The sequence below is a fragment of the Carcharhinus amblyrhynchos genome, chromosome 15, assembly GCF_965287045.1.
Source record: "Carcharhinus amblyrhynchos chromosome 15, sCarAmb.v2.hapA, whole genome shotgun sequence".
In the NCBI taxonomy this organism is placed as follows: Eukaryota; Metazoa; Chordata; class Chondrichthyes; order Carcharhiniformes; family Carcharhinidae; genus Carcharhinus; species Carcharhinus amblyrhynchos.
Window position 1 is genome coordinate 31198291 of NC_137338.1, and position 19131 is coordinate 31217421.

The 19131-nt window shown below is 41.8% G+C and overlaps 1 protein-coding gene across 4 annotated transcripts in view; it reads right to left on the reverse strand.

Annotated features, from left to right (window-relative positions):
- ttc3 (tetratricopeptide repeat domain 3) overlaps positions 1-17927 on the reverse strand; it is a 98392-nt gene extending 80465 nt beyond the window's left edge. For 2 of the 4 annotated variants that reach the window (XM_080203733.1, XM_080203731.1), the window contains exons 1-3: positions 17869-17927; positions 6666-6742; positions 4008-4056 (exon numbers count right to left, since the gene is read on the reverse strand). In XM_080203733.1, the coding sequence (XP_080059859.1) occupies positions 4008-4056; positions 6666-6731 (115 nt within the window). In that variant the 5' untranslated portion in view covers positions 6732-6742; positions 17869-17927. Of the gene's footprint in view, positions 1-4007; positions 4057-6665; positions 6743-6836; positions 6957-14576; positions 14703-17868 lie in introns of those variants that run through there. The other 2 variants (XM_080203732.1, XM_080203734.1) reach the window with 2 other exon arrangements.
- Between the last annotated feature and the right edge of the window lie 1204 nt (positions 17928-19131).

Below are 19131 nucleotides of genomic sequence, written 5' to 3' on the forward strand. Positions count from 1 at the left end.
AGGCTGATTGGAAGTAATAAATTGTCCCTAACTTAGTTTCCCTCAATGTGGATTGCCATTGAAACAATAGATAAGGGTCATGGGTGGAGGGGGGACTGGTAGTATTAAAATGGCGGTGTGGGCTCGTTGGGCTGAAGGGCCTGTTTCCTGGGCTGTTTTTGTTCTTTGTATCTATACCGTTCATAATTTTATACACCTCTATTAGGTCTCCCCCCATTCTCCGTCTTTCCAGGGAGAACGACCCCAGTTTACTCAATCTCTCCTCATAGCTAAGACCCTCCATACCAGGCAACATCCTGGTAAACCTCCTCTGCACTCTCTCCAAAGCCTCCACGTCCATCTGGTAGTGTGGCAACCAGGACTGGACGCAGTACTCCAAATGTGGCCTAACCAATGTTCTATACAGCTTTAACATCAGACTCCAGTTTTTATACTCTATACCCCGTCCTATAAAGGCAAGCATGCCATATGCCTTCTTCACCACCTTCTCCACCTGTGCTGCCACCTTCAAGGACCTGTGGACTTTCACACCCAGGTCCCTTTGTGTGTCTATACTCTTGATGGTTCTGCCATTTATTGTGTAACTACCCCCTACATTAGTTCTACCAAAATGCATCACTTTGCATTTATCTGGATTAAATTCCATCTGCCATTTGTCCACCCAATTTTCCAGCCTTTATCCTGCTGTATTGTCCGACAATGCTCATCGCTATCAGCAAGTCCAGCCATCTTTGTGTCATCTGCAAACTTACTGATCACACCAGTTACACCTTCTTCCAAATCATTTATATATATCACTAATAGCAGAGGTCCTAGAACAGAGCCCTGTGGAACACCACTGGTCACATACTTCCAGCCAGAAAAAGACCCTTCGACTGCTACCCTTTGTCTCCTGTGGCCAAGCCTGTTCTCTACCCATCTAGCCACCTCTCCTTGCATCCCATGAGATTTAACCTTTTGCACCAACCTGCCATGAGGGACCTTGTCAAACGCCTTACTAAAATCCACATAGACGACATCCACGCCCTTCCCTCTTCAACTGTTTTTGTCACCTCCTCAAAAAACTCCACCAAATTTGTGAGGCACTACCTCCCTCTTACAAAACCATGCTGTCTGTCACTAATGAGATTATTCTGTGCTAAATGTGCATGCATCCTATCTCTAAGAATCCTCTCCAACAACTTCCCTACCACAGACGTCAAGCTCACCAGCCTATAATTACACGAGTTATCCCTGCTACCCTTCTTAAATAACAGTACCACATTCGCTATCCTCCAATCCTCTGGGACCTCACCTGTGTCCAATGAAGAGACAAAGGTTTCTATCGGAGGCCCAGCAATTTCATCTCGTCTCCCTGAGCAGTCAAGGATAGATGCCATCAGGCCCTGGGGATTTGTCAGTTTTAATGTTCCCTAAAAAACCTAACACTTCCTTCCTTGCAATGGAGATTTTCTCTATCGGGTCAACACTTCCCTCTGAGACACTCCCAGTCAACACGTCCCTCTCCTTTGTGAATACTGATGCAAAGTATTCATTTAGGATCTTCCCTACTCCCTTGAGTTCTAAGCATAATTCACCTCCTTTGTCCCTGAGAGGTCCGATTTTTTCCCTGACAACTCTTTTGTTCCTAACATATGAATAAAATGCCTTAGGATTGTCCTTAATCCTGTCTGCCACGAACATTTCATGACCCCTTTTATGCCCTTCTAATTCCCCATTTGAGTTCTTTCCAACATTCTCTGTATTCCTCCAGTGCTCCATCTGTTTTTATTTGCCTGGACCTAACGTACGCCTCTCTTTTCTTTTTGATCAGATTCTCACTTTCCCTGGTTATCCACGGCTCCCGAATCCTACCTTTCCTATCCTCCCTTTTTACAGGCACATGTCTGTCCTGCAGTCTTATCAACTGTCCCTTAAAAGACTCCCATACGCCAGATGTGGATTTACCCTCGAACAGCCTCTCCCAATCAACAGCCACCAATTCCTGTCTAATCCGGCTATAGTTAGCCTTTCCCCAATTCAGCACCCTACCTGTAAGACAACACTCATCCTTTTCCATTACTATCCTAAAGTTAACAGAATTGTGTTCACTATTTGCCACATGTTCCCATACTGAAACTTTGACAAGGTGACCGGGCTCATTTCCCAGTACTAGGTCCAGTATAATAGGTTAAGAGCAGCTGTCAAGATCAAAAGAAGATTGGCAAGGACAGAATATGAGAATAGAACAGTGGTGAACATGAAAGGGAACCCAAAAATCTTCTAGTATGAAAATAGTAAGCACAAAGTAAGAGGTGAATCTATTAGGAACAATGAAGATGATATATGCTTTGAGGCACGTGACAAGGCTAGAATACTTAGTAAACACTTTTACAAAGTACTTATTAAGGAGAAATACAACAAAATATCTGTAAAAGTGAAGACAGAAGCAAAAGTGAAGATAAAAGTAAAAGAGACAACAACATCTGTTGTTGGAAAAGTGTTAGAATCAATTTTCAAGGAAGCAATATCAGGACATTTAGAAAGTCAAAATGCTATCTATCAAAGTCACCATTGTTTTATGAAGGGCAATTCACGTTTGATTAATTCGCTAGAGTTCTTCGAGGATGTAACAAGCAAAGTGGATAATGGAGATCCTGTAGATGTAGTATATCTGGATTTCTGGCAGGCTTTTGATAAGGTGCCGCACAAAAGGTTAATTCACAAGCTTAGATCATATGGGATTAGGAGTAATGTATTATCTTGGATAGGTGACAGGCTAATGCACAGAAGACAAAAAGTCAGGATGAATTTTTTTTTTCTGGATGGCAAGAAGTAACTAGTGGGGCGCCACAGGGTTTGGTCCTTGGACCCCAGCTATTTACAATCTATATTAAGTGACTCGGATACAGGGATAGAAGGCTCGATAGTCAAATTTGCAGATGACACAAAAATAGGCGGGACAGTAGTTGCAATGAGGAAATAAGAACCTTACAAATGGATACAGAAAGGTTAGGAGGTTGGGTCAAAACTAGCAGATGGAGTTCAACGTGGGTAAGTGTGAGATTATGCACCTTAGTCAGAAAAATGGGAAGCAATTTATTACGTAAACGGGGACAGACTTCAGAATGCTCCGGTGCAAAGGGATCTTGGTGTCCTTGTTAATGAGTCAGAGAAATCTAGCATGCAGGTACAGCAGATAATAAAGAAAGTGAATGGAATATTGGCATTTATAGCTAAAGGAATAGAATACAAAGGTAAGAAAGTGTTGTTGCAACTATTCAAGGCATTAGTGAGGCCACACCTGGAGTATTGTGCACAGTTCTGGTCCCCTTATTTGAGGAAAGATGTAGTGGCGTTGGAGGCAGTTCAGAGGAAGTTCACTTAGATTGATTCCAGAGATGAGGGGTTCATTGTATGAAGAGAGATTGAACAGTTTAGGCCTATACTCTTTGGAATTTACAAGAATGAGGGGAGATCAAATTGAGGTACACAAGATGATATGGATAAAAGGTATGGATAAAGTAGATATAGAGTGGATGCTTCGCCTTGTGGGGCATTCTAGGATGAGAGGTCATAGGCTTAGGATAAGGGACAGCAAATTTAAAACAGTTGAGGAGAAACTACTTCTCCAAAAGGGTTGTAAATCTGTGGAATTCACTTCCCCACAGGGATAGTGGTGTTGGATTTCTAGGACCACGGCCTCTTTCGTCATAAATAAATAATTTGGATCTTGGAATACAGGTTAGATGCATTGACCCAAACAGGCGCTGGAGTGTGGCAACTAGGGGAATTTCACAGTAACTTCATTGCAGTGTTAATGTAAGCCTTACTTGTGACTAATAAGAGTAGAATTTCAAAATTTGATGGTGATACCAAACTTGGAGGAATGGACTGAATTATGTTTTAGTATTGAAAGTAAAGGAGCAAAAAGAAAAGATTGAGGGTAGAACATATCCTGTTTTAAACCACAAACAGAACCCTTCCCTACCTATATCCCCGCCATTACAGCAGTTTGATGCACTTACTATTATTTTTTGGCTTAACTTGATTGTCTCTTTCAAATATTGGTTCAGTCTGAAAGTAAACAAGTAATAATTACTGCTTTGTCACTGTTCAAGTCTAACTCAAGCAAACAGAAATCAGCCAACAAAATCTTGTAAAAGAAGCTGGTCATTGAGGATAACATTATAGTGCTTCTTGACAGCAGTTGGCCATCTACAGCAGGTTGCATCATTTATCAACAGTGGTCTATTTACATTTACTACTGCAAATAATAAGTCACTTGCAAGAGAATTACTGAATCAAGGAAGAATTCAAACAACTCATTAATTTAGCATGGCATTCCAAGCAAATTTAATGAAAAAGAATGCCTTGCTATCCAAGAAATATTGGAACGCATTTAAAATAAAAGATTTGTTTTTAACATCAATATATTCTCCACTGATTTAATGGTGGTCATTATCAATAAGAAAGTGCAGAGATTTCACAAACTTTAAATAGTATACAAACGCTGTAAAACATTTACACATGCATGCACTTTGGCAAATACATTCATCACACACAAATACGACAGTGGTTTATCTACATTCGACATTAACTTGTACTTTACATTCCAGCATAAAAAGTAAATATAGTAAAGTTCTTAGCATAGTCTCTTCACAGAAAATGTTATATGTACATATTACCTATAAAAAGAATGAAGGGATTACAAATTTAAATTAATTCCTCAAGAAGCTACAAAAGTTGATTTGTACAGTTATGCTCATAGGTCAATTTAACAATATATCAGAATAAATGACCGTAGGGAAGCAAAATACAAATTTAGATACAATTAACAGTTTGGCAGTTTATTTCCATCCATATTTCATGTCTCGCATGTGTCCTCTACTCCACCAAAACTTTTTCATCTGTCACTGATCATCTTCACCATCCGTTCTTCCAGTATAAAATATCATTCCCTCTTTGAACCCCTGAAACGTTACCATCTTCTGTCCCGTCTTCCAATAAAGCTTCTGCTCAACTATAGGCGTAAAAAAACTCTCTGCTCCCCAATTCCTGTTGTTTGATGTTAAAATTTACATTGAAGCTGTCTGTGACATTTTAATGTACTAACTAAAGGAATTTAGATGAGCTAGTCTCATCTGAGTTGATGCTTGCTTCAGGATTTCAGCACTGATGCTAGGTGCTTGATGAAATGTATAAAATTCTGTGGTGGTTTGACACAGTAGATGTTGAAAGGTTGCTTCCTCTTTCTCTACTGTGCAGAACTAGGAACCAAAGTTTCAGGATAAGGGGTCAGTCACTTAGGATGAGAATGGAGAGAGTTGTGAATTTTTGGAATTTGTTTCAAAGGTCAGGCATTGATAAGGGTTATCATGTGAAACAGTAGCCTTCACTGATGCAAAATACAATTGGGATACTGGCAATGTGGCTGGCAGCAGATACAATGCTCACTTGACTGGCAGCATCCCAGTTGTAAATGAGCAAATGTTGAGGGAGCTTACAGAAAAGCACATGCATAAAAATGTGCAAAGCAACTTGGAGTTAATTTTTAATTAGGTTGCAAGCTGATAACTCAACAATCTCCACAATGGATGAGTGAATATCTTTGCAATTTAAGCAGGATATATGTTTAAACAAAATAGTTAACATTAAGGCAATGAAAAAAAATAAAAACTTTAGAAAAGTAATACAGATTTTATTAATATGGTGTTTACTCTGTTAACATTCAAAATACGTAGAATACGTATATAAAATAAATAAATATATATAATACATATATATATACACGCATAAATATATAGAATCTATATAAAGTATATAGAATAAAATAAATAGAATATATAAGCTTCAATTCAAATTCAATCAATATCAATATTGTGAACTGATAGGACACAGGTTCTCCCCAGTTTCTTCATATATTAAGTAGGGGCAAAGTATTAAAGAAATTAGGCAAAGTGGCTTCCAGAAAGAAAATGGAACAAAAATATATAATGATGAAATCAGAAGGTTAACGGTCTTGCATTAAGCATAGAGGGACCTTGAAAGGTCCAACACAGATTGTCACCAGTCCATTGTCAGGAAATCTGTATCTAATCTATGAAATTAAGACAGGCTGGGAAAAACACATACACAAAGCACTGCTTGGAAGGGGATGGGGATTAAAAAGTCATAAGACAAAAAGTCAAGGTACACAAAACATTGGAAAGAGAACCAAAAGTGAAGTAGCACTGGCAAAATATTTCCCATCTGATGAAGAATTCATACTTCCAAGGTCTTTTTTGTCTTCTGACTTTACAGATGAGTGATTGATCCACTGTGCATTTCTGACATTTTATTTCAGATTTCCAGAATTTGTAATTTTCTATGTTTGCTGTGCTAATGTTAACATTTGTATGCTTGGTGATTAATAAACTTTCAGAATCGCCTATTAAATGATACCTACCTTGATGGTAACTAATGGCCAATAATTTGTTTCCCTTCACAAAGGGAAATTCCTGGATTTAAATTTCCTGATTTCCATAAATTCTTAAAATGTAACAGGAATAAACTGTAACAATACAGCTGGGTTTTCTTAATTCCAAAATCTGCTACTTTTTTGCTTAGACATGGTACATAATAAGGACCACCTTCTTATTTTGAATAGCTGTAAACAAATTCCTCCCCTTTTCATAAGAACATACCAGAAAGCTGTTTTGATTATAAACGTTCAGTTTACTGTCATCGGAGTCTGAACTGGAACCATCCATGGCTGTGGAACCTGAAACAATATTCATCATATTAATTCAAAATCTTCAGCAAAAGAGATTCCAAGATTCCCTAAAGCATTCCTTCCAGTACACAACATTACTCACTAGTGGCAAGGAGAACTGAAATCAGTTTCCCGGAGCACTCGGCAGAAGCCCACGCAGACACAGAGAGAACGTGCAAACTCCACACAGACCGGAGTTGAACCTGGTCCCTGGTGCTGTGAGGCAGCAGTGCTAACCACTGTGCCACTGCACTGCAAACAAAGTTTATTTAAGAATATAGTTAACGTGTATAGTAAGAATATTAGCAATCACTGTCATCAAAAATAAACAACGCGAGACAACCACAATAATGTATAATTCTTAACAAATGTATCCAAGGTGTTCCAATCAAACCAATCCCTTAAACAAAAAAGCTCTCCCACGGGTTTAAGCAAGACGAATGCTCACGTGATAATGGAATTGAGTTCTTTGGATGAATGCTGCAGGTGTATTAATACAGTCAGAACAACTTCCCAGAATACCAGGGAGACACTCTGGTCAAGACACTAACAGTATATTTTCAACTGCAGGAAGGCAATTCAAGAAGAACCCGCAGAATATCACAGACACAGACACAGACCTTTCAGTCTGATGTCCACTCTAAAACCAAAAACTTGCAGCTCAGAACCGAAAATGAAATAGCTCTGTCACCGGACCTGCAAACATTCTTCCTCCTGACAATGCAGGGTCGTAAAACTAATTCGCAAAGTATAAATAAACAACCCCCATTTAAGCCACCTAAGGAGCAAAATAAAAGGACTCCTAGTAGACAACCCAGTGTCAATGACATCAGCTAAGGCTGTGAGCTGCAGAGAGCATGATTTAAAAAAAAACTCATAAAAGTACATTAACATCACAGTAAGGCAGACTTCTTTCCATAAGACATTAATGAATTAATGATTGCTTACAACAATCTAGTTGCTTCATTGCCATCATTACTGATTTTCACTTAAATGACTATTTTAAACTTAAAGGGGATTTTAAACCAAATGGTGAGATTTGAATTGATGGCTCTGGATCAGTAAGATTCAGACCTCTGCGTTACACATCCAGTAACACGATCACTATTTTATCATAGGTTGTATTGATAAGAAATGAGGGGATTGTCCAGCAAATTGATATTTTGAATGATGTGCAGACAGCCACCATTTTACCATGTTGATATCACTGAACGCAAATACTGCTGAGTCATTTTTTCACAATCTCCTCACAGAAGGTTAAGGATTCTATGGTACATCTAGTTTCCCCAAATTCTGATCTTCTCCAACTTGATCAATTAAGATGTAGTCTGACAAAGGCATTTGGCATTGGAAAAGGAACATTCTAGCAATCCTGTTATGCAATTTGGCTTTTCTGGCATGTCTGGATTTCTTGGCATTATACCAGGAACTTTGATTCAATGATAGCATGTTGAAATGCACAATTTTATTCTAACTCCTTCCTCACATTACACAATTCTTTGTACCACGAAGTGTTGATTTCATTGAGTAACTGAGAAACATGTAACAAAGTGAAAACTGGAAATAGGTTCCATCTTTATCTTCAATGTCATGACTGGCAGGTGACGTACAAGTTTAATGCACTACCCAATATCCAGATGAGTTTCTGTTTTTATTGTCAATACCTTTTCGGCTGCTTCAGTCACAAGATATCAATAACACTAAGGCGGATACAAAGTTTTCTACCAGCCATGAAAAAATACAATGGTCACAGTGACTCTGCATTGACCACAGACTCATTTCCTAGTCTGCATTAAGAACATAAGAAATAGGAGCAGGAGTAGGCCATCTAGCCCTTCGAGCCTGCCCCGCCATTCAATAAGATCATGGCTGATCTGTCGTGGCTCAGTTCCACATTCCCGCCCTCTCCCCATAACCCTTAATCCCTTCTCTTATCAAAAACCCATCAACCCGCGTCTTAAAAATATTTAGCGAGGCAGCCTCCACCACTTCAACGGGCAGAGAATTCCAGAGATTCACCACCCTTTGAGTGAAGAAGTTCCTGCTCAACTCCGTTCTAAACCGCCCCCCCTTTATCTTGAGGCTGTGCCCCCTAGTCCTACTATCCTTTCTGAGCGGGAAGAGTCTCTCCACCTCTATCCTATCCATCCCATTCATCATCTTATACATCTCAATGAGATCTCCCCTCATTCTTCTAAACTCTAACGAGTACAAGCCTAGTTTATTCAGCCTCTCCTCATAGCTCAACCCCCTCAACTCCGGTATCAGCCTAGTAAACCTCCTCTGCACTCCCTCCAAGGCCAAAATATCCTTGCGTAAGTACGGTGCCCAAAACTGCACACTGTACTCCAGCTGCAGCCTCACCAATGCCCTATACAGCTGCAGCAAGACCTCCCTACTTTTATATTCAATCCCCCTCGCTATGAAGGCCAGCATCCCATTCGCCTTCCTGACCACCTGCTGCACCTGCAAGCTGGGTTTTTGCGACTCATGCACAAGGACCCCAAGGTCCCTCTGCACCGCTGCCTGCTGCAGTTTTTCCCCACGTAAGTAATAATCCTTCCTACCATTATTCCTACCAAAGTGGACCACCTCGCACTTGCCAACATTAAATTCCATTTGCCATTTCCTGGCCCATTCGCCCAGCCTATCCAGATCCTTCTGTGGACTCTCCACACCCTCTGCACAATTTGCCGTTCCACCAATCTTGGTGTCATCAGCAAATTTCGACACCCTACACTCGGTTCCCTCCTCCAGATCATCTATATAAATGGTAAATAGCTGAGGCCCCAGCACCGACCCCGGGGCACTCCACTAGTCACCAACCGCCAATCCGAATAGCACCCATTGACCCCCACTCTCTGCCTCCTATTTGACAACCAATCCTCTATCCACGCTAACACCCTACCCCCAACTCCATGTCCCCTGACCTTCTGCAATAACCTCTTGTGAGGTACCTTGTCAAACGCCTTCTGAAAATCAAGAAACACCACATCCACCAGCTCTCCTCTATCCACCGCCCTAGACACATCCTCATAGAACTCCAGTAAATTTGTCAGACATGACTTCCCTTTAACGAAACCGTGCTGCGTCTGCTCTATCAAGCAATTCCTCTCAAGATGCCTCGCTATTTCCTCCTTGATGACGGATTCTAACATTTTACCTACAACAGACGTTAAACTAACCGGCCTATAATTCCCTGCCTTTTGCCTGGCACTCTTCTTAAACAACGGCGTAACATTAGCCGCTTTCCAATCTTCCGGCACTTCCCCGGAATCCAGCGACGTCTGGAAAATAACCACCAAGGCATCCACTATCACCTCCGCCATTTCTTTCAGAACCCTCGGATGCATTCCATCCGGTCCTGGCGACTTGTCCACAATCAGCCCCTCCAGTCTGTCGAGCACCGCCTCTCTCGTATAATTCAATGATAGTACATCTGTCTGAATGGCTCCAGATCTAAACTTCAGAAAAGACAAAATATTGATGGCAGAGCCCCAAAATTTTATGAACTCAAATTAAGGCATATAATCGGTCAAAAATGTGTTTTCTTTATTTGTACATGGGATGTGGGCGTCACTGGCTGGGCCAGCATTTATTGCCCATCCTGAGGGCAATTAAAAGTCAACCACTTAGCAATGGATCTGAAGTCACAGATAGGGCAGACCAAGCAATGACAGATTTCCCTCCCTACAAGCCACCAGTGAACCAAACAGGTTTTTACGACAATCAGCTTTTAATTGAATGAATTCAAATTTCACTATCTGTTGGATTCAAACCTGGGACTCCAGAGTATAACCTTGGATCTCTGGGTTACTAGTCCAGTGACAATACCACTATGCCACTGCCTCCCCTATATGGGAATTCAAATGAACGATCATTGTCCAATGTTCAGAGCAAAGTTGAAAAGTGAGTAATGAATCTTCGGAATTCTCTACCCTAGCAAGCTGTGGAAACTCAACCTGGATCGTGTTCAAGACAGAAATTGATAGATTTTTGGATACTAACGACATCAAGGAATATGGGGTTAGTGTGAGAAAGTGGCATTGCAGTAGCTGATCAGCTATGATCTAATTGAAAGGTGGAGAGGCCCACAGGGCTGAATGGCCTCCTGCTGCTACATTCCTCTATAGTAGGACAAATGTTAAGATAAAATACAATTATATACAAAGATCTTAAAAGCACACATCAGTTACAGAAAGAAGGAACCAGTGAAGGTGACAAAAAAAATCCAATGTTGAGGGAAAGCTTCAAGTCAGTAAGTAGAACAGATCTGACACAAACTACATGGAAGAAACAGTCATTTACTAGGATGCTACCCAGACTTGATGGTTTGAGCTACAAGGAGAGGCTGGATAGACTTGGACTTTTTCTCTGGAGATTAGGAGGCTGAGGGGTGATCTTACAGAGGTCTACAAAATAATGAGGGGCACAGATCAGCTTGATAGTCAATATCTTTTCCCAAAAGTAGGGGAATCTAAAACTAGAGGGCACAGGTTTAAGGGGAGAGATACAAGTGTCCAGGGGGGCAACTTTTTTTGCAGAGAGGGTGGTTAGTGTCTGGAACAAGTGCCAGAGGTAGTGGTAGAGGCAGGTCCAATTTTGTCTTTTAAAAAGCATTTAGAAAGTTACATGGGTAAGTTGGGTATTGAGGGATATGAGCCAAATGCAGGCAATTGGGATTAGCTTAGGGGTTTAAAAAATAAAGGCAGCATGAACAAGTTGGGCTACAGGGCCTGTTTCCATACTGCAAACCTCTATGACTGATTTTGAATAGTAAGTATAATGCTTAGGTGCAACAAGAAAAACATGATCGCTTAAAGATTTCCAATTTAACTGAACCCAACTTCACCAGGATTGTTGCTTCATGCACAAAAAAAAGACAAGAAAAAGAGACAAGAGTCTCCTATGACATGAAAATTAGGGATGGGCAAAATACTGGCCTTGTTAGCAACACCCACATCCCATGAAGGGATAAGAAAAAAAATCCTTCCTCTGCAGTAAGAAATGATAGATACAAATAGTTCGATATAAATAGTTCAGACAATATTAGAATAAAAAATATATAGTTTAAGCCCATTTAGCTTTGTCACGATACCAAAGAATCCTCAAGGAAATAATTAAATGGTATGGGTGAGCAATCCCCAAAATAACACAATCGTCATTGCCATGAATGAAACATGATTTGTCACTCATGAGTCATTAGAACAATCAAATTTAGGAATAATTTTCTGATGGTTGAAAATTCCACACTACCTAGTCACAGGACATTCACATAGCTCAGAACAGGAGTGACCAAGTCACATTGTGACTTCATGTAATTGGAATATAATTGCCTGAACCCAATCTGTGCACAATCAGGACTTGTGACAGGTCAGCTGAATGACAGGAAGAGCCTTCATCAACATACTATCCTGGTCTAATATTTTCAGCATTCTTCTGCATAACAATTAGAATCCAGGACTCTGGATAATTTTTCCTGTCTTGTGTTTAGGGTATCAACCTGAGTAAAAACAACCTTAACTCTACCCCATTTGAATTCAGGATCCCAACACAAGAGTAAGAGACAAGGCTGAAGTATTCAAACTATCTTCAGCCAAAAGTGCTGAGTGGATGGTTTATTGTAACCTCCTCTCTAATGTCTGCAGTCAATTAGATTCATTCTACTTGATATTGAGAAATGGCTGATGGCAGTACATATATCAGAGATAATGGGCTTTGAGTACATTGCAGCTGTAGTACTGAAGACGTGCTCCAGAATTAGCTGTGCCTCTAGCCAACCTGTTTTAGTGCAGTACACTAACATCCACCAGACAAAGTGGAAAATTGCCCAGGTGTCTACTGTCCACAAGAATGAGGAGCAATTAAATCTGGCCAATCACCATTCTATCAGTCTGTTTTCAATCACCAGCAAAGTGATGGAGGAGGTCTCACCAATGTTCAATACAAATTCCACCAGGACCACTCAACTAACTTCAGATCTCATCACAACTTTGGTCTAAATATAGTTCGTTAAAAGAGCTGAATAAAGTGAGAGGGGAGTGACTGCCCTTGACATAAAAGCAGCATCTCATCAAGTGTGGCACAAAGGAACATGAGTGAAAGTGAAGTTAATAGAAATGGGGGCTGGAGGAAGGAACTCAACTGGTTGGAGTCATAGCCAGTATGAAGGAAGATGGTTGTGGTAGTTGGTAGTCAATTATCACAGCCACAGGGCAGTCTCCTAGGCCTAACCATCTTCAGCTACTTCACAAATGACCTTCATTCAATCATAAGGTCAGAAGTGGGAACATTTGCTTTATGATTGCATCAGGTTCCATTCTATTCAAAACCTTTACAGTAGTTCATGTTCACATGCAGTAAGAACTGGTTTGGGTTGATAAGCAACAAGTAACATTTGTAGCACGTAAGCGCCAGGCAGTGATCCTCCCCAACAAGGGAGCGTCTAATCGCTTCTGCTTGACATTCAATTGTATACCAAGATTAATTCACCCGTTGTTAACTTACTGGAAGGTTATTAATAACCAATAAAATAACTGGACCGGCCACATAAATACTGTGCCTATCGCAGCAGATTAGAGAAACATCTGTAATGACTGACTTATCATCAGATCATCCAAAGCATTTTCATCACCTTTAACGCACGTCAGGAATAATGGAATACCCTCCACTCGTCTGAGTGAATGGAGATCCAACAACACTCAAGGAGCTCAACGTCATCCAAAACAAAAAAGCCCTCTTGACCATAACCACATCCACCACTTTACCCATTTATACACCACTGGTGCACCATGTAAGCAGTGCATACTATGTAGAATACGCACAGCAGCAACTCACCAAGGCTTCCTTTACAGCATCTCCCAACTCATAACTTCTACCCCGGGAATGGCATTCGATACAAGAGGACACCACCTTCTCTAAGTCTCTCCCCGCCACCCTCCCTGGTCAAATACTATCCTGACTTGAAGATATATTGCTGTTCCTTCATTGTTGCTAGGTCAAAATTCTGAAACTGCTTAATTAACAGCACATGAACTGCAGTCAGGATGGCTGAGTGGTCTAAGGTGTTGTATTCAGATTGCAGTGTCCACGGGAGCTGTGAGCTCATATCCCACTTCTGACAAATCTTCACTATTGAACTTACTCAACACAGGAGCTACGACAGAATTTTGTGCATTAAGGTCCATGGGGGCAGGCATGACAGTGCAGCTCAAACTACAAACAGGACAGCTATGATCTTTTTCAAAAGGCAGAGCAGATTCGCAGAGCCAAATATACATTGTCCTGTTTCTTGGGTAAAGGAGGACAGGTTACTGAGTTGGATGATCAGCTATGATTGTAATGAATGATGGAGAAGACACAAAGGGCCAAATGGCTGACTCGAGCTCCTATTTTCTATGTTTTTCTGCAATGATTCAAAAAACCACTTATTCCAAGGGTATTTACAGATGAGCAAGTACACCCTCAACCCCATTAATGAATAAAAATAGATTCAAACCCAAAACCTCCTTAGCTCATTTGGCTGTATCAGTTATGATACAAGGAGCTAAAACTAAACATTAAATTTAACCAAAACATAGAATGCTGGAAAACCTCAACAAGTCTGGCCACATCTGTAGGGAGACAAAAGAGTTAACATTTCAATTCCATTTGACCAAACAGATGCTGCCAGGCCTGCTGAGTTTTTCCCAGCATTCTTTGTTTTTGTTTCAGATTCTAGCATCTACAGTATTTTGCTTTTATTAAATGTAACAAATTCATGAAAATTAGTCTAACCAGAACCAAGTTCATTCATGCCTTTCCAACGATACTCCCTCTCCACAAAACATTTCAGAATCATTACCCAAAAGCTCTAAGGTTATCCAGACTCAAAACATTGGCTCTATTCTCTCTTCACAGATGTTGTCAGACTTGACGAAGTTTTCCAGTACTTTTTGTTTTTGTTTCAGATTCCATATTATTGAATTCATAGAGTGACAGAGGCCCAACTTGTCCATGTCACCCTTTTTTCTTAAAAAACCCTAATCTAATCCCAGTTGCCCACATTTGGCCCATACCCCTCTATACCCATTGTACCTATGTAACTATCTAAATGCTTTTTAAAAGACAAAACTGTACCCGCCTCTACTACTACTACCTCTGGCAGCTTGTTCCAGACACTCACCACACTGAGGAAAAACTGCCCCTCTGGACACTTTTGTATCTCTCCCTCTCACCTTAAACCTATGCCCTGTAGTTTTAGACTACCCTACCCTTGGGAAAAGATACTGACTATCAAGCTGATCTGTGCCCCTCATTATTTTATAGACCACTATAAGATCACCCCTCAGCCTTCTACACTCCAGAGGAAAAAAGTCACAGTCTATCCAGCCTCTCCTTATAACTCAATCCTTCAAATCCCAGAAGCATCCTAGTAAATCATTTCTGCACTCTTTCTAGTTTAATAATATCCTTTCCGTGATAGGGTGATCACAACTGCACACCGTATTCCAAGCGTGGCCTTACCAACGTCTTGTACAACTTCAACAAAACATTCCAACTCCTGTATTGAATGTTCTGACCAATGAAACCAAGCATACCAAATGCCTTCTTCACCACTCTGTCCATCTGTGACTCCACTTTCAAAGAGCAATGAACACGTACCCCTAGATCTCTTTGTTCTGTAACTCTCCTCAATGCCCTACCATTAACTGAGTAAGTCCTGTCCTGGTTCAATCTACATTTACCCCAGTAAAACAGCCCAAGGGGCTTCCAGCCAAATCTGACATCATAAACCATATCAGGAGCTTTTAGGCGAGTTACTGAAATTTTATTTAAAGGGTTAGGTTTATAAGGAGTTAGTTATCTTACAGAAGAAAAGAGAGATGTAGAACCATAGAATCCTTAAAGTGCATGAACAGGTCATCCTGCCTATCAAGTCTGCATCAATTCTCTGAAAGAACATACTACCCAGACCCTCCCCTCTACCCTATCCCTGAAACCCCATGTATCTACCATGACTAATTAATCAAACCTACACATCTTTGAACTGTGGGAGGAAACCACAGCCCAATGGGGAAACCAACACAGACATAAGGAGAATGTGCAAGTTCTGCACAGTCACCCAAGGCTGGAATTGATCTCAGATCTCTGGCATTGTGACGCAGCAATGCTGACCACTGTGCCACCCGTTAGAATAGGGGAGAGGTTTGCAGAGGGAATTCCAGGAAAATCAAATCATACAAATGTACTATTTTATCCATCAAGTTTGTGGTGGCATTGATCTCTCTCCCAACCATGCACAAACCACCTCATTTAGTTCATTCTGCTTAATACCCCTTTTTTGACAGAAACTGAATTTCTTTTAAAAGGAACTATGCACTCTATGTAAACAAGAATTTTGGCAAAGAATTTGTCATTTGAAGTGTGTGAAGGGTGTAAGTTACCAATTAGAAGTGTCAGCTGATATTCTCCATCCATTAGGTCATACCCATGCCTCGAAGTGACTAGATTCATAGAATCCCTACAGTGCAGAAGCAGGCCATTTGGCCCATCAAATTTGCAGCAACCACAATCCTACCAAGCCTCGATCCCCACAGCCCCATGTATCTACACTGATAGTCCCCCTGACACTAAGAAGCAATTTAGCATAACCAATCAACTTAACCCACACATCTTTGAACTGTGGGAAGAAACTGGAGCGCACAGGGGAAACCCATGCAGGCATGAGGAGAACGTGCAAACAATGCACAAACAGTCACCCAAGCCGGGAATCAAACCCAGGTCCCTGACACTATGAGGCAACAGTGCTAACCACTGTGCCACCCTGGGATTGTGGGGTTCAAGCCCAAATACAGAGACTTGACGACATAATCTACGTCAGTAATTCATTGGAGTATTGAGGGAGTGCTACACCATCACAAGCATCATCTTTCAGATAACATAAGAACATAAGAAATAGGAGCAGGAGTAGGCCATCCAGCCCTTCGAGCCTGCCCCGCCATTCAATAAGATCATGGCTGATCTGTAGTGGCTCAGTTCCACATTCCCGCCCTCTCCCCATAACCCTTAATCCCCTCGCTTATCAAAAACCCATCAACCCGCGTCTTAAAAATATTTAGCGAGGCAGCCTCCACCACTTCAACCGGCAGAGAATTCCAGAGATTCACCACCCTTTGAGTGAAGAAGAACCTTCTGCCTTGTTATGTAGGAATAAAAGATCCCAAGGCACTAAAGGAAGAACTGGGGAATTCTCCTGGAAGTACAATTCAATATTTATCACTTATCCAACACCACCAAAGGTACAAGACCCATTTATGCAACAAATGGCTGTTTTGGAGACTGTACACAAATATTCCACTCCACATTCCCTGCCTTGTCCCATCTGTGAAATGCAATCCCCCCTCCTTCTATCAGATTTCCCTTCAAAACTGACATGTTGAAATGAGGACAGGATAGGCTGCAAAATTACAAGTCAAGCTCTGACGAAGGGTCATTCAGACTCGAAATGATGGCTCTAATCTCTCTCCACAGATGCTTCCAGACCTGCTGAGATTTACCAGCATTTTCTGTTTTTATTTTAGATCCCAGCATCCGTAATAATTTGCCTTATTTACAAGAATGGAACTTTGTCTAGGATGGTGAGCAGAGCAGAGCAGAAACTGCAGACACGGCAAAAAGCTTCACAAGGAGGTTTCAGCCAAATCTGACACCATAAACAATAAGGAGCTATGAGAGAGGAGTGGGAGGAATCGGACAGCTCTTTCAAAGAGGCAGCACGAACACCTTGGGCCGAATGTATGTTGTCATTCTCAACACAATGGAAGAAGAGTGGGGAGGCAGGCAGACAGATCACACAGAGCAGAGGGAGGGAGGCTACGTTTCAGGTCGGGTGGGCCCGGGATCTCGGCAACTCCGGCCGCTGCAAAGAGCAGGGAGCTCGAACGTGGCTCCTTCCCTGACATGTATTTCCTCCCTTTCCATCCCCACCCACCTCCCCCCCATCCCCGTTCACCTCCCTCCTCTTCCCCCTCATATCCCACTCATCTTTCCCTCCCTTTCCCCCTCTATCTCCGCTCCCCCCATCCCACTCACCTTCCTCCCTTCCCCCCACCGCTCTATCTCTCTCTCTCTCTCTCATCCCCATCCCCACTCACCTCTGTCACTCTTTCTCTCCCTCTGTCACTGACAATCCGCACCCACAACTAACCGTCAGCACCAGCCTCACGTCACTTCCGACCCACAACCCTCTGCGCCCTCCCCATTGTGATCATCCGTTCCCACCGCGGCGGCTCGCGTTGGATCTGGCCCCGCCCATGGTGGCGGTGATGTCATCGGACGCGTAACTCAGCCCGCGGCGGGTTCTGACAAGCCCCCTGTCGTTATGACTGGCCCCCGTCCCCCGCCCGGCTATTGTGACGTCATCGGTTCCCACCTTGCACGAAGACGGACAGAATCGAAGTTAAAACGCTGCAGACGTCGGAAACCTGAAACAAAATCAGAGCGTGCTGGAAATGCAAAGAAAGTTACCGTGCAGGAACAGGCCATTCGGCCCTCCAAGCTTGCACCGACCGAAATGGTCAGATTAGCATGTTTGGAAAAGCTATGGAAAAGTTCAGAGACAAAGAAAGGGAGGAAAGGGCGAGGAAAGAACAAAGGAGAAGGGCTGAGATAGGGTGCTGGGTGATGAGATAGATGGAAAAAGGAGATGGCAATTGTTCAATGAAAGAAATTGGATGAAAAATTTTTAAAAACTGGTAAGGTGCATTAGACATAGGGGCATATGCAGACCATTCTGCCTTTCAGGCCAACTCTGCTATTCAATAAATTTGAAACTGATCTGGCTGTGGAACCAACTCAATTTTACTGTTAGCACACCATAATCCTTGACTCACTTGTCTTTCCAAGATCAATTTAACTCCGCCTTGAGAAAATTCAATGACCAGGCCATCACTACATTCTGAGGAAGAGAACCTTTGAGAGAAAAACTGTTCTCCTCATCCTCATCTTTAGGGCGGCACAGTGGGTAGCACTGTTGCCTCACAGTGCCAGGGATCCGGATTCAATTCCAGCCTTGGGTCACTGCGGACTTTGCGCGTTCTCCCTGTGTCTGCGTACCATTAGAATCTTGTTTTATTGGGTTGTTAATAGTAAAATTGTTCGTTGTTAGATAAATAAATTATGTGTTGATTTTTTGAGTGAGCGTCAGGGATTTATTTTGTATTTAACCACTGGAAGTTGAGGGAAGTGCAGGTCACACCACTTCACACACGTTTTATACATTATAAGGCGAGTTACTCCTCTTTGGGTGTTTTGGTGTTTGTCCTCCGGGGGAGGTGGCAGTGGGGAAGGGAGGTGATAAGAATCAACATCTGCTTTATAACAGGTCGAGGGCTCGGGTCTGGGATTTGAATGGTCCT